We start from the raw sequence: 17,740 nt of genomic DNA on the forward strand, positions 1-17,740 counted from the left end.
CAACATTCTAATACGAATATCCTTGATAACATTCAAAATGAAACTAACTAACCTAACTAATAATGAAAGGAGGGGGCTCTCCTCTTCTACTTTGCAGAAGGACAGAAAAATACGTGCTCACCTCATGCTGTCCGGACGAAAAAGAGGCCGACAGAGGAAAGGGAATTCTGGGGTTGCATTACTGCGTATCCTTTCGCCTACAGCCAAATTACCACTGAGATAAGTGCCACATCATTGCGATCATATATGAAAGTTATTTTGTAGAAGGCTTTTATTCTTCAAACTCTTTGTATCTCTAGTTTGCAGAGTTTGATTTTATTTTATAGTGGATTTTATCGTCTTGTTCCCTGCCCTGTAGAACATGAATGAGTTTTGCAAATGGAACAGTGTAACAGTATTAATGTTTGGAACATTTTAAGTCAGGAAGCCAATATGCCTTCAATTTCTAGTATTGTATTTTTCTATCATTATAAATCGTTAAATTGTTAACCGCCCCCTTTTGGGGCATTTTAAAAGACCTGCAATAAACCGATGGACATTATAAATTACTGAATAATAAATAAAATGTCATCACTTCTAGCTCTTGCAAAAATGGAAGCACTGGTGCTGTTTAGCTTTCGGTTGATTGCCATAAAAATTTTCCGAATATCACGATGTGAAAGGTTTCTCTTGGAGCCCTTATCCTTTCCGGATTTGGTGTTGGGGTTGGTCTTGGAACCCTTTCCAGCTCTATAGCTAAATCTTTGATGAACAATCCTTCTACGAGTCCAGCAACAATCCTTTATTTTTCGATAACCGTAAATCGCCCAATTTTTGGCATTTTAAAAGACCCGCAATAAAGCGATGGAATGTATAAATTACTTGATAATAAATAAAATGTCATAACTTCGTGAATATCGCATGGATTTGAATAAAATCCTAGGAAACAACTAACATTAAAACAGACATTTGATGATACAATTTTCATTTTTTTGTGACGTATATTTAGTGAAATATTAATATTTTACAAATCTGCAATAAAGTGATTGACGCAGTTTATATATATATATATATATATATATATAATTGATGTGTAGTTGGCTTGAAGCATTGTGTGGGATAGGTATGTAGTAAAGATTTAGAAGGCTATCAAAATGCAAGGAATGAAATATAGTCGTTGTTGGTAAGAAGAAGGCGAGGACAAGTGGCAATTTACAAATCAATAAGTACATACATATATGTCTATATATACATATATTTATTCAGTTGTATTAGGCACAAACGTCTTGTTATGTCTGCGACAATATCCAATAATAATTTCGGAAAAAAATTCCCTTATCAAATGGTAGACGAGACAGATCGGTTCAAAACATGCTAGATGATGGAGCTCCATCATCTAGCATGTTTTGAATCGATCTGTCACGTCCACCATTTGAAAAGGGGAATTTTTTCCCGAAATATAATGGATATTGTTGCAGACATAACAAGACATTTGTATTTAATACAACTGAATAAATATATGTATATATAGACATATATGTATGTACTTATTGATTTGTAAATCGCCACTTGTCCTCGCCTTCTTTCACCAACACCGACTATTATTCATTCTTGCATTGTGATAGCCTTCTAAATCTCTACTACTACTACTACTACTACTACTACTACTACTACTACTACTACACACACACACGCACACACACACACACACATATATATATATATATAATGTATATATAATTTTTGTCAATTCATGTCATATGCTACTGGTACCATGTAACCTAGTACTACCTAAACCGGTTCCCCCACTAGCCTGTCTGGTGAGGAGGATGGCTAGTCTCCCAGAAGGATTAAAAACAAGACCTTTCAAAGGGCGTACGAACCCTCCTTTTTTGGCGGGTCAACGGCCAACTAGCATCATGCATATATATGTGTGTGGGCGTGCGCACGCGCGTGCCTATAAGCACCGGTCGCATGGGTGGTGTGATTGTTTATAACTGAATGTTTATAATAGAAGTTTCCCTGGATCTGTCGATGTATATGTTGTTGGGTGGGTGTTTGTAAATATACGGGTACATCTGTGCATCTATGCGGGTTCATGGAGGTTTTTAAGATGTGTATATATGTGTTTATGCATATATTTGTACATAGGCGTATGCTGGTTGGTGCATGGATACGGATGTGTTTTTCTGTGTGTTTATGAATATAGGTGCCTGCGGGTATACGCATATACACATGCGTGTGTGTATATGCGTGTGTGTGTGTGTGTGTGCGCGCGCGATCGGTTCCATAACGCGATCCAGTGTATCTCTTGGTCTGTCATCCACCACCACCGCGGAACCGATCCCCCATTGGCTTGACAGATGTACGGAAGTGTAGCTGCCAGTCAAGACTCTGTGTTGGCCTCCAGGCGGACGCCACTGGAAACTGAACTTCAGGCTAACAGTGCAGGGATCTATGGGAAGCTCAAGCCAGACAGAAAAACCAATTTGAGAACGTTGATAACACTCATTCTGGCTAGTCACTGCGACCAATGAGCTGCCGACTCGTCTTGGGCAATCCTTGCCAGTCTGGCGTACCCCATTGGAGTAGAGGGGTGAAATGGCAACTGACAAAACCCACTTCATCCTTAAACTATCTTGTCAGCAAAATCCTTACGAACCATGAAACGAAAACAGAAAAAGAACTCATACTGGCAGGGCGTCGCCCAGGACAATAAGGCCCACAATACACCCAACTTCAAGTTTGCATCGTGGAACATACGAACGATGCTTGACAGGTCTGATTCGGCAAGACCAGAAAGAAGAAGTGCGATTATATCGTGCGAATTAGAAAAATATGACATCGATATTGCTGCCCTGAGTGAAGTCAGGTTCAAAGAGAGCGGTTCCATTAGAGAGTCCGGCTACACTATTTACTGAAATGGCAAGGCCTCCAGTGAGAGAAGTGAGTCCAGTGTCGGACTAGCCATAAAAAACGAGTTAGTGACTAAACTGATAGAAGTGCCCCATACGATAAATGACAGGCTGATTACACTCAGGCTACTTTTATCAGAAGACCCTGATAGCTGTATATGCTGCGACTATGACAAACTCTCAGGAAACTATTGATATATTCTACCATCAGTTAGACAGTACACTTGCACCCGTACCAAAATCTGATAAGATCATACTCAGGGGAGACTTTAACGCCAGGGTAGGACAGGATTATATCACTTGGCCAGAGCACTAGGGAAGTATGGATGCGGGAAAGTCAACTAAAATGGGGAGCTCCTCCTTTCACTTTGCACTGAGCATCAGCTTTGCATCACCAACACCTTCTTTAAACACAAGCCTGTTCACAGGAACTCCTGGATGCACCCTAGAAGTAAACATTGGCACCTCATTGACTTCGTCATCACTCGTCAACGTGACCTCCCAGATATCCTGGACGCGAGAGCCATGAGGGGAGCAAACTGCAACACTGACCATATTATGACCCGGACACAAACGAGATTCAAACTGAGACGCAAAAAAAAAAGATAAAGAACCCCTTCCCCCCTAAGAAGCTGGATATCAACGGCTTGAAACGTCAAAATGTAAGAGAAGAGCTGGTGAATGCTCTCAATGAGAGACTTGCTGAACCAACCGATGTAAACTCAGATTGGCTGTCCTTCAAAGAAACTGTTTATGAAACATCCAAAGAGTGCCTCGGGTTGGTCGGGAAATGCCATGAGGACTGGTTCGATGAGAACTGCGAAGAAATCAAGCAACTCATCAACCAGAGAAACGCTGCAAGAAGTTCAATGTTGTTTAGAAACACTAGATCCATCAAAGCAAAGTATGCTAAGGCAAACAGCAACCTCCAGAGCAGATGTAGGGAACTTAAGAACAGTTGGTGGATGGCTAAAGCTGCTGAACTACAGATTCTGGCTGACACCAATGACATGAAGGCTTTCTATGGGAGTATGAAAGCAGTCTTGGATCCAAATGTAAGCCATCCCGATCAACTACTTGCAAGCGACAATTCCACTCTCCTCACTGACAAATGCGAGCTTTTAAAAGGATGGACTGAGCATTTCAAAACATTGCTAAACGAGATGCCAGATATTGACGAACTAGCAATAATCATCCTGGAGCAGTTTCCGACACAGCACTGGATGGACAGATGCCCTGACTCAGATGAAATCTGCAAAGCAGTGCTGTTGTTACAGGATGGCAAATCAGCTGGGTTTTACGGCATATACCCTGAGATCATCAAGCGAGAAGGACAAAAACTACTTAGCACTCTCTGCACAATCATACAGAGTGCCTGGACCACTGAAACTGTCCCTCAAGATTGGAAAGACGCACAGCTAGTGACCATATTCAAAAAGGGAGATCGCAGGCTGTGCGGTAATTACAGGGGTATATCACTGCTTTCAGTCCCTGGGAAAGTGTTCGCTCGTGTTTTCCTGAAACCTTGCTACTTGAGGCACAATGTGGATTCCGTGCAAACAGAGGCACAGCGGATATGATCTCACTCAAACAGATCCAGGAAAAGTGTGTGGAGCAAAATATGGAGCTGTACATGATCTTTGTGGATTTTACGAAGGTTCTCGACACGGTGGATCGAAGCACCCTTTGGGAAGTCTTGCTGAAGCTTGGCTTTCCTGCACACTTCACCAGCCCTGTCAGAGCCCTTCATTCAGGCATGAAAGCCACAGTTAAGCTGCAGGGCGAGGTCTCCGATCCGTTCGACGTGCAGAATGATGTCAGGCAGGGCTGCGTCCTCGCTCCAGCCCTCTTCTCACTCTACCTGTCAGTTGTGCTTCGGCATGCCTTTAGGAATTGTGATAAGGGTGTTTTTATACGATCTAGGTCGAGAGCACACCTTTTCAATGTCAATGCATACAAATCCGCAAATAGAACAACAAAGATACTCGTACGGGAGCTCATGTTTGCTGATGACACCGCATTTGTTGCGCATAGTCACGAGGATGCTCAGGACATAATAACTCGCTTCGTAGGATCAGCCAAGGCCCTCGGATTGAAGATTAACATCTAGAAAACCGAAATGATGTACCAACAATCCCCTGGATCACCAGCAACAAGCCAGCCAATTAAGATTCAAGACCAGGAGCGTTACAATGTCAGCAAATGTAAATACCTAAGGACCACAGTCATGAACAACAACAAAATGGTCGAGAAGATTTCTACAAGAATGTCGAACGCCTCCACATCCTATGGAAAACTCATACAGAAGGTCTGGCAAAATAAAGACCTGCCTTTCAGAACTAAATGCTTGGTGTAAGGCGCCATCGTCCTCTCGTCACTCTTATACGGTGCAGAAACTTGGCCAGTGTACAAACTGGTAGCCCGCAAACTCAACACCTATATGATGAGACACCTCCGGCAGATTTTAAATGTCAAGTGGTATGACTTTGTCAGCAACAGGAAGATCCTATCACAAGCCAACATCCCAAGCATGTGTGACCTGCTCATTCGGAAAAACCTGAGATGGGCCAGGCGCGTAAACAGAATGGAGAACACCCAACTACCAAAACAGATACTGTTTTCACAACTGGAGGATGGGGTACGTGGCATAGGCAGACCTAAGCTCAGGTTTCGTGACACCGTCAAACGAAATCTAAAGGACAGGTTTATCCCTACTGGAAGCTTGCAGACCCTCAGTAGCGACCATGACAAAAATGATGGTTCACAGGAAGTTGTCTTCGGACACGAAGGACAGCACATGAGTGAGTGAGTATGTATATAATATATTATATATATATCATATATAATCATATATACAATATATATTATATATACATTATATATTTATATAGTAAATATCATATAATATATATTATATATAATATATATTATATATATTATATATATGATATATAACTTATATAAGATATATAATATATATAATACATATATATATTATATATATAAATGATATATAAATATAATATATAGAATACATATATAATACATATATAATATAATATATATAATATATATTATATATATTATATATAATATATATATAATATATATAATATATATATAGTATATGATATATATAACATAATATATATAATATAGATAATATATAATATATAACATAGATAATATGTTTATAACATATAATAGATAATGTATATATAATATATATATAATATATAATATATATATATATTATATAATATACATAATATATATAATATATAATATATATAATATATAATAAATAATATATAATATATATTATGTATATAATATACATATATAATATATATCATATATAATATATATATTATATATATAATATATATGTAATATATATAATATATATGTATAATATATATATAATATATATATAATGCATAATATATATTTAATTTATATAATATATACATAATATATATATATATAAAATATACATGATATATATATATATTTATGTATTATATATATAATATTTATAATATATATATTATATTTCATATATATAATATATATAATATATATAATATATATATGATATATATATATAATATATATGCAATATATATAAAATATATATATTGTATATATATTATATATGTATTGTATATATATATATTGTATATGTACGAGGGGCGTGCAATAAGTAATGCCCCTGACCCACTTCCCATTGCAGTAGAGCAATGAAAATTGGCACATTATTAGTCTTTCTCTACATAGGAAACACCCAGAGTTATTCATTTCTCCCATCGTTTAATGCAGCTGGAGACCGTTTTGTAGACCACCCCAGGTTGATCCTCCAACCACGACGTGACTTCACAAATCAAGCTGCAAAACGCTTTCCTTTCAAAAACAACTTCATGGCTTGAAAGAGTTGAAAGTCAGAGGGTGCAAGGTCAGGAGATTAGGGAGGATGGGGAGGATTTTATAACCACACGCCTGTGCTTCTGATCTGGCGACATGCGAGTTGTGGACCGAAGTGTTGTCCTGCAGGAGGAGGGTACCTTTGCTGATCTTGCCCCGCCTCTTGATTTTGATAACTTCCCTTACTTTCCTAAAAAGTGAAGCATAATAGGCTCCTGTAATTGTGGTACCCTTTGTCAGGAAATCTGTCATCTAACCCTAACCCGCACATCTCCAAATTCATCCTCGAGCACTCGACGCGTTCTCGCTTCTGGAATGGTGTGAGCAACCTGGAAATCCATCTGATAGACACCTTATGCATATGCAAATGATCATGAAAGATAGTTTCCACAGACCCTGTACTAATCTTGACATCTTGGTCTATTTGTCGAATAGTAATGCGCCGATCTTCCAAAATGGCAGCCTCAACTTGACGGACAGATGCCTCATCAATGGCAGAAGGGGGGTGACAAAGTCTGGGAGCTGTTTCCACAGACTTCCGGCCATGTTTGACTTCACGATGCCAGCATTTTACAAGGTCATATGATCGGGCATTATCACCATAAATTTCTTTCATTTCATCAAAAGTTTGTTGTGGTGTGCATCCTTTCAAATACAAAACCGGATCATTGCTCAACATTAAACAGGCTCCATTTCACACCTGACTCAGTTAAAACACCTGTAAAACAGAAACCATAATTAGTTCAGAGCTGTAATTTGCCACATAATATGAAGAGATATAAATCATTGCACATGCAACATTTCAGCTTGATCAGATAACTGAAAGTGGGTCAGCTGCATTACTTATTGCACGCCTCTCGTATATATATAATATATATACAATATATATATCATATATGTATGATATATATATATAATATATACAATATATATCATATATGTATGATATATATAATATATATATACAATATATATATATCATATATGTATGATATATATAATATATATAACTACAATATAATTATCATATATGTATGATATATATATGTACGATATATATATCATTTACGTATGATATATATATGTATGATATATATATATACAATATATATATGTATATATATATTCAACATATATACAATAGATATATACATATACAATATATATATACAATATATATATATAATATATATATATATATATAATATATATTCAAAATATATATACAATATATATATACAATATATATATATACAATATATATACAATATAGATATATACAATATATATATACAGAAAAAATATATATATACGATATATACATATACAATATATATATACAATATATATATACATACAATATATATATACAATATATATATATACAATATATATACATACAATATATATATACATACAATATATATATACAATATATATATATATATACAATATATATATACAATATATATATACACAATATATATATACAATATATATACACACTATATATATATACAATATATACACACAATATATATACACACTATATATATACAATATATATACAATATATATATACAATATATATACTATATATATATACAATATATATATACAATATATATATATACAATATATATATAATATATATATATACAATATATATATATAATATATATATATACAATATATCTATATAATATATATATACAATATATATATATATATATATATATATATATATATACAATGTATATATATACAATGCATATGTATATACAATATATATATATATATATATATACAATATATATACAATATATATACATATATATACAATATATATACATATATATACATACACACACACACACACACACACACATATATATATATATATATATATATATATATATATATATATGCGCAGTCCTGGTCAAAATCATAAGACCACCTAAGAAAGTAAGCGTTTACGCATAATATCGATTTTTTAATCAAACAAATGGTTGAAACCATTGCCAAATGGGAAAATATGATGGAAAAAAAATGAAATCTCCTTCATTCGAAACCTTAACCCTGATCCAATAATTATTTTTTAAAAAACAAACATTTTCACCTTGTCAAAAGTCTAAGACCACTGTAATTAAATCAGCTAGTTTTGAAAAAATGAATACGAAAAGCTTTCTATGCAACTAAAAGCAAATTGTTAGTGGATAAAAAACACCTTTCTAAATTATAATTGGCAAAAGGGAAACCATTATCAGAGTTTGAGAGAGGAAGGATTTGAGCTTAATAGGGGTGGACTCTCCCATAGATCCATTGCAAACGAAGTGAATCCTAGCAAAACGGTCATCACCAATTTTTTTTAAGAAATCCAGATCAATATGGGCACAAAAAGAGTCCAGGTCGACCAAAAAAAAAAAAAAAAAAAACCCATCACTGGATCGCCGTATCAGAAGTTAAAAAAAACTCCAGTATGAGCTCAAGTCGATTAAAAAGCCAAACAGCAGCAGAATATAGTCCTAAAACCATCAGAAGGCATCTGAAAATGAAGGGTCTCAATCATTTAAAGCGACTGCAGAAATCACGTCTTCTTGAACAGCACAAAACTAACCGACTTAAATATGCCGCCAAATACCAGACTTGGGATGAAGAGAAGTGGGGAAAATGTAATTTTCTTCGATGAGAAAAAGTTTAATCTAGATGGTCCGGATAGATTTCAACACTATTGGCATGATAAAAATTTGCCCAAAGAGACTTTTTCAACTCGGCATAGTGGAGGAGGGTCTTTAGTGATCTGGGGTGCTTTCTCGTCAGCTGGGACCCTAAAGTTGCAAGTAGTGAAAGGCCGGCAAACATCATTGAAGTACATTTCAATGCTTGAAAATGCTTCTATCAGGACTGAAGGTCCACGTCTGAAGAATTTGGATTTTCCAGCAAGACAACGCTGCGATACATACTTCTCGACAAGCACGAGAATACTTTTCTTCAAATAATATAGAATTGTTAGATCATCCAGCATGTTCTCCGGACCTCAATCCCATTGAAAATCTTTGGGGATGGATGGCAAAAGAAGTGTTCAAGGATGGAACCCAGTATGATTCGATAAAGGAACTTTCTGATTCAGTTTTCAGTACATGGGATAAAATTCCTTCGCAACCGATAAAAAACTTAGTCGCAAGCATCCCGAAGTGAATTTTTGAAGTAATTCGTAATAATGTAGGTTATAGTAAATACTGAGACCTTTTTTAGTAATTTATAATTGCCTTTTGTTAGATAAATTATCAGTGGTCTTAACATTTTGACCCGGTGCAAATGTTTGTTTGTTTTTTTAAAAATAATTATCAGATCAGTGTTAAGGTTTCGAATGAAGTAGATTTCACTTTTTCCCATCATATTTTCCCTTTTGGCAATGGTTTCAACCATTTGTTTGATTAAAAATTCAGTAAGATGCGTAAACGCTTACTTTCTTAAGTGGTCTTATGATTTTGACCAGGAATGCATATATATATATATATATATATATATATATACAATATATATATATATACACAATATATATATATACAATATATATATGTATATATATACAGTATATATATACACGCAATATATATATATACAATATATATATGTATATACAATATATATTTACAATATATATATACATACTATATATATACAATATATATATATACATACAATATATATATATACAATGTATATATATACAATGTATATATATACATTGTATATATATACAATATATATATATGCAATATATATATATACAATATATATACACAATGTATATACACAATATATATACATATACAATGTATATACATATATATACATATATACAATGTATATACATATATATACAATATATATATACATATATATACAATATATATATACATATATATACAATATATATATATACATATATACAATATATATGCATATATATGCATATATATATGCATATACACAATACATATACATATATATACAAATGTATATACAATATATATATATACACAATATATATACACAATATATATACATACACAATATATATATACAATATATATATACAATATATATATATGCAATATATATATACAATATATATATATATACAAAATATATATATACACACTATATATATATATACAATATATATATGTATATACGAAATATATATATATATACACTATATATATACACACAATATATATATATACAATATATATATACAATATATATACAATATATATATACAATATATATACAATATATATAATATATATATATATATATATATATATATATATATATATATATATATATATATCTTCCCCATTGTCTGGGAAAATTTAAAAAAGATTCTCAATCTTCAGAAGTACTTCACACACACAGCGAATAGTTAATTAATGAGAGTTCGTTTGTCAAGTTACTTGTAAATTAGTTCACATTTGTCGATTGCAATTACAGCAATGAATATATTGGAAAATTGTTGCTTTTCTGTGCTGAATTCAGTGAAATGGGACAGCCATTTTGCCGAAATGATGGACGACTGATGAATGCCGACGATGATCGAGTTGACTAAGATCGACATTATGTATTCGCTCAGCTGACCGACAGCAGCGATATGGTGTGGTTTACTTTAACGAATGTGATGCAGCTAACACAGGAAAAAAAAAGCCGGATGATGTGTAGTACTGTTCTGCTCGTTGGGAAGTGGTTTACTTCATAAAAATAAGGTCGACTCACCTTTTTGCTGAGACCATTTCAAAATGGAGGAGACCTTGCTTTCCTCATATTTGTCATCGCATTGTCCGAAGGCAACGCGCGAATCAAGCCCGATAACTCCTTTATTAATCTTTACGCCGCTTAAATAAGCCGTGGCTGTAGCAGCTGAGTCGGGGGTAATCCGGTCTTCGCAATAAGTCTGTGTAGCAAAAAAAAAAAAAAAAAAAAAAAAAAAAACATTTGTATAATATTAGGTTGAGAAGAAAGAAGAATTTTGATTTCAAATGATATATTTCAAATAAGTTTCGTTATAACACTATTTTACTTTATATATCTTGTTATAAAGGGCGTTTTTCGTTCTATCTAATCATTTAAATTACAATCGTTTTAAAACAATTATGTTTCCTCAGAATGTTGAATACAAGATGAAGCAAAAAAATTCGCACAATTTTCTTATTTCAAGTCAAGCCAGACCGAGAAGCTACTAAAACAGCTCGCGATATCAACGAAGCGTCTGACCCATGAACCACAACTGAACGTACAACACAATGGTGGTCTAAGAAATTTCGTGGCGGTGACGAGAGTCTTAGAGATGAGGGGTGTAATGGTTGGTCATCGGATTTTGACAACGATCAATTAAGAGCCCTAGTCGAAGCGAATTCACGCAAAACTGTCCGGGAACTTGCTTTTGAATTAGACGTAACGTATAAGACGATTTCCAACCACTTGAGAGAAATTGGAAAGACAAAACAACTTGATAAATGGGTGTCTCACGAATTGAACGAAAACCAAAAGAAACGCCGTTATGAAGCGCAATCTTCCATTTTTTATGCAACAAGAACAACCCGCGATGAAAAGAACGACTTGCGATGAAAAGTGGGTTCTTTACGACAACCGGCGACGCTCAGCTCAGTGGTTAGACGCCGACGAAGCTTTACGATACTTTCCGAAGCCATATTTGCACCAAAATAAGGTAATGCTGACCGTTTGGTGGTCTGCGATCGGTCTTATCCATTACAGTTTTTTGAATGCAGGCGAAACCATTATGGCGGCGAAGAACTTTCATCAAACGGATGAAATGCATCAGAAACTTCGACAACAACATCCAGCATTAGTCTACAAAAAAGGTCAAATTCTTCTCCACAACAATGTCCGTCCGCACATTGCTAAACCGACCCTGCAGAAGTTGAAAAAATCGGGCTACGAAACTCTGCCTCATCCACCATAATCTTCAGACCTCTCACCTACTGACTACCACTTTTTCAAACATCTCGGCAACTTTCTGCGTGAGAAATGCTTCAAAAACCTAAGCGATATCAGAAGCGTCTTCAGCGACTTCATCGCCACCAGAACGCAAGATTTTTAGGTTACTTCAAATTTCGCCTGATTTTTTAAAATTTGTGACGCAAGCTAATTTTCAAAAGAATATTTAAAAAATGTTACATGTGTTAACAGTTAAATATTTTCTTTTTAATACCTCTGTTTCAACGGCTGGGCAAGCTGATTTGAGTGATTTTGCCGTCTTTAAACTGTCAACTACACAATATATAAAATATCGTGAACATTTGTTTTGTTTTTGTTTGAAAGCGATTCCAACTTGCAATGAAGAATACATATAAAAATCATAAAATGCCAATGTAAAAAAAAAAAACAAACAAACAAAAGGAATTTACAGTTTTCTTTTTATTTGCATATTTTAAACGCGAAAAAAAAATGTTGATTAATAAAGCTTTTATGCTTGTGTTTTTATTTCTTTACGCATGCGCATCGTAAACCGAAACCGGAAACACAATTTCAACGCCTAAGCAAGACGCTTTGAGTTTTATAATGTAACACACACACACACACACACACACACACACACACACACACACACACACACACACACACACACAAACACACACACACGCACATACACACATACACACACATATATCTAGAGAGAGAGAGAGAGAGAGAGACAGACAGACAGACAGACAGACAGACAGACAGAAAGACAGAGAGACAGAGAGAGAAATAAAAAGGAACAAGCCGAGTTATGTGTTCATCAACGTTTCGTCTTTATTTCGAGACTTCCTCGCAGTGAATGAGATTAAGAAAACAAACACACCAGTACAATTACAGGAACAGAAAAAGACGTTTGAAATTTAAAAAAAGGGAGGGGGAGCTTGCGTTGTTAAAGAGAGGAAAATTTTTCATAACGTCATCTAGCCGTTAATATATTTTTAAAACATATGACGCAGTTAATATTCTTTCTGAAAAAATATGTTCCTTTTAAAATTCAAATATAGGTGTGCAGCTGAAATGAAATGAGCGTGTTTTTATGTAATTTATTGATTGAGAATATATGTATCAATTATTATAGGCGGTGTTTCTATGGTGTTATATAATACTAGCAAAAGTACCTGTCGTTGACTGGGTTCAAAAACAGCCTACAGAAAATAGACTCTGATTTATGAAAGTATGATAGAGGTTATGAAAAGGAAGGGTTGTAAATTCGGGTTGAATTCGGGGGTATCAAAACCAAAGCAATATATATATATATATATATATATATATATATATATATATATATATATATATATATATATATATATATATATACTAACAAATGTACCCGTCGTTGACTAGGTTCAAAAATAGCCTACAGAAAATGGACTCTGATTTATGAAAGTATGATAGGTTATGAAAAGGAAGGGTTGCAAAGAGATAGATGCGAATTTGGGGGTATCAAAACCAAAGCAAAATATGATGAAAGTAAAAATAAAATAGATAAACCCCATAATTTATTATACCATACCTGTTCACACTGAAACACTTATCACAATATTCTGTGGATCTATATTAAAAAAAAACCTTGTTAAACTTTGTGACATATTTCCATTCTATGGAGGTCAGGCGCGAACGAACACCCCAAAATTTTATTATACCATATTTCTTCAAACAGAAACATAATTATCAAAGTATACTTACACAGATAGATATGAAAAGTCTTTATTAAAGTTTGTGCCTATTTCCATTCTATGGAGGCCAGGCGCGAACGCAGACACAACAATTTTATCATACCATCCCTATTTAAGTTAAAACATACTTATTAAAGTATTATTATGTAGATCTATATCAAAAACACTTGTAAACGTTTTCTTTTTTTAATTTTTTAATTTTTATTTCCATACTTTGTGAACCAGGCGCGAACGCAGACCCCACAATTTTAATGAACCACCGTTTTGCCAGATCAAATATACCCATTTCTGTGCCTCGATACATCTACCATTATACGTAATCAGTTTTTTTTTAAATAGTCAACCATATAGGAGCCTATTCGTGAACAGACACACACATACATTCAGCTTTATATATATATATATATATATATATATATATATATATATATATATATATATATATATATTCAGACATTCAGCTTTATATTGTATATATATATATATATTAACAAGTTTGACTCATGTTAAGGTAACCTACATGACCCAACATTGGCGGAGGAGTTTGGTAGAGTCTGCAAAGGTCAACTCTTTCAAGTTTAACCTCTTGGCTGCAAAATTTTCGCTCTAAAACGAATTAAAAAGCTTGCTGCCTGTTTGAATACCCTTTATATAAAATTTCAAATGTTTACACCAAAAAATTGGCTGAGTAGTTTTCTAGAGACTGCAAAGGTTAAATCTTTTGAAATTTTACTTCTTGTAAACGAAAATTTTGGCCAAAATCCGATTAAAAAGCTTGCCTTATGTCTGAATATTCTTTATGTAAAATTTCAAATGTTTAGACCAAAAATTGGCTGAGTAATTTGGTAGAGACCGCAGAGGTCAATTTTTTTTCAACTTTGATCCCACATTTATTATTTTGGTCTCAAATCAAATTAAAAAGCTTGACCCGTGTCCAAGTAACCTGCAGCTACAATTTCAAGTGTTTAGACACAAAATTGGCAGAGGAGTTTGGTAGAGTTTTCAAAAGTCAACTCGTTGAACTTTGGCCCCTTGACAGCTAAATTTCTAGCCGAAAACCAATTGAAAAGATTTTCCCAAACTTCTGGAGATGCAACTCCAGCTTCGAACTGTATTGTCACAGCAGACGCTGCTGTGCACCGGACTAGATTTTTTTTGAAGGAAGTTACCACTTATTAAGGCCCGAAGGCCACTCGAGGATAAGGGTCAATAAATGTAAGATAATAGCTCAGTAATCGTTAATGGTGTAGATTGGGTAGAATTTAATTATTTAAGGGGTCGGTTCAACAAGAACTTGTTTACATTGGACTTGAAGGCTACTATATTGTAATTGGCCGGAAACAGTGGAACAATGCTCTACATGCAGGCAGTTCTAGGAGAGAAGCTTTGTTCATAGAATCTGCATTTAGATTTAGGCACAGATAGAGAATGGGGGAAATTGTTGATAGTGGTTGTAGCTAGTTAAGTGTTTTTGTGAAAGTTTGGCAATGGGGTGGGGACCATAGATTGGAGGTCAGTCGAGCACTTGCCATGAAAATAACGATAAAGCAGAAACAGCTCGCAATGTCTCTTTTGTGGGAAAGAGGTTACAGGGAAAAGAAATGGGCACCACATACTAGTTTTCAAAGCTGATTTTGAACTCTATTAAGGCAAGATACTGTGGGCGCTGAGCAGCTTGTGCCCAGATGTGGCAACAGTATTCCATTTTACAATGTATTTCGATAGAAGATTGCATCGTCAGTGAGATACCTACTGAAGTGGTAGAATGACTCAACCATTTTTCTAGTGATATTGGCAACAGATTTGATGCATGTATTCTATTTCAGATCAGGGGTGAAGGTCAGTTCCAGAAGCTTGTTCAGACATGAAGCTTCCCCAAAACGAGAGCCATTCATTTCAATTGGGAACACCATTGTCTCACAAGACAGAAGATTGCCATCATCATTGTAAAAATTTAAAGAGCTCAATAGTGTGCCACAAAAATTTAAAGAGCTCAATAGTGTGCCAAAAAAATTAAAGAGGTCAATAGTGTGCCAAAAAAATTTAAAGAGCTCAATAGTGTGCCACAAAAAATTAAAGAGCTCAATAGTGTGCCAAAAAAATTTAAAGAGCACAATAGTGTGCCACAAAAATTTAAAGAGCTCAATAGTGTGCCACAAAAAATTAAAGAGCTCAATAGTGTGCCAAAAAAATTTAAAGAGCACAATAGTGTGCCAAAAAAATTTAAAGAGCTCAATAGTGTGCCACAAAAATTTAAAGAGCTCAATAGTGTGCCAAAAAAAAATTTAAAGAGCTCAATAGTGTGCCACAAAAATTTAAAGAGCTCAATAGTGTGCCACAAAAAATTAAAGAGCTCAATAGTGTGCCAAAAAAAATTTAAAGAGCTCAATAGTGTGCCACAAAAATTTAAAGAGCTCAATAGTGTGCCACAAAAAATTAAAGAGCTCAGTTGTGTGCCGCCATATAAAAAACAAAAATGACAACAAAAACGGTCGAACATATTAACGCCTAAACATCGACCGAAGATCGTTAAAATAACGTGGCCAAATTTTTGTTTTGCAGTATATACAGGGTGGAACGATAAAAGTGTCGCCCTAAAGAAAACAACACAACAGCTTAATTTTAAAACTTTCATTGAAAAAAAATCAATTCAGGTAACATATATAGTAGAGCTAACATCTATTCAATGTAACTGCTTTCAGCCTTAATCACCGCCTCGATACAGGCCCGGAACTGGGAGCATGCCTTTTCTACAGGAGCTGACAGGAGCTCGGCGAATACGTGGCGGATAGCATCGATCAGGCTGGCTTTAACGTTGTGGGAAGTCATGTTGACAATGTTCTCAACATATGATTAAACAAAGTATTCCAGTGGGTTCAGTTCGGGGAAGTGAGAGAAGGGTGCAAAGTCATAGCACTCCTGAAGCCAAGTATGGGTCTTTTTGGACATGTGGGCCAGGGCCGAGTCCTGCTCCCACACTCAGAGTTGGCCAGCAACCACCTGATTGCCCAGGGGAGCATCACACGCTTCAGCACATCCAGGTACACTTTGGTGTTGACTTTCAATCCGACTTCGAAGTCATGAAGTGGCATAATGTGGCCATCAATTGAAACCACACCAAAGACCATAACCGTGGGTACTCGGATGCGTTGAGCTGTGCCCTCAAGCGTTGAATCATCCAGTTTACATTTTGAGGGT

General features: G+C 34.5%; 1 protein-coding gene across 5 annotated transcripts in view; it reads right to left on the minus strand.

The window, feature by feature from the left end:
* The window catches only part of LOC145269035 (alkaline phosphatase-like), a 282,423-nt gene that overhangs the window by 204,742 nt on the left and 59,941 nt on the right, over window positions 1-17,740 (minus strand). For all 5 annotated transcript variants that reach the window (XM_080124634.1, XM_080124631.1, XM_080124632.1 and 2 more), the window contains one exon: window positions 11,601-11,778. In XM_080124634.1, the coding sequence (XP_079980760.1) occupies window positions 11,601-11,778 (178 nt within the window). The remainder of the gene's footprint in view (window positions 1-11,600; window positions 11,779-17,740) is intronic.

The sequence above is a fragment of the Euprymna scolopes genome, chromosome 45 (genome assembly GCF_053919585.1).
Source record: "Euprymna scolopes isolate OS-2025 chromosome 45, ASM5391958v1, whole genome shotgun sequence".
NCBI lineage: Eukaryota > Metazoa > Mollusca > Cephalopoda > Sepiida > Sepiolidae > Euprymna > Euprymna scolopes.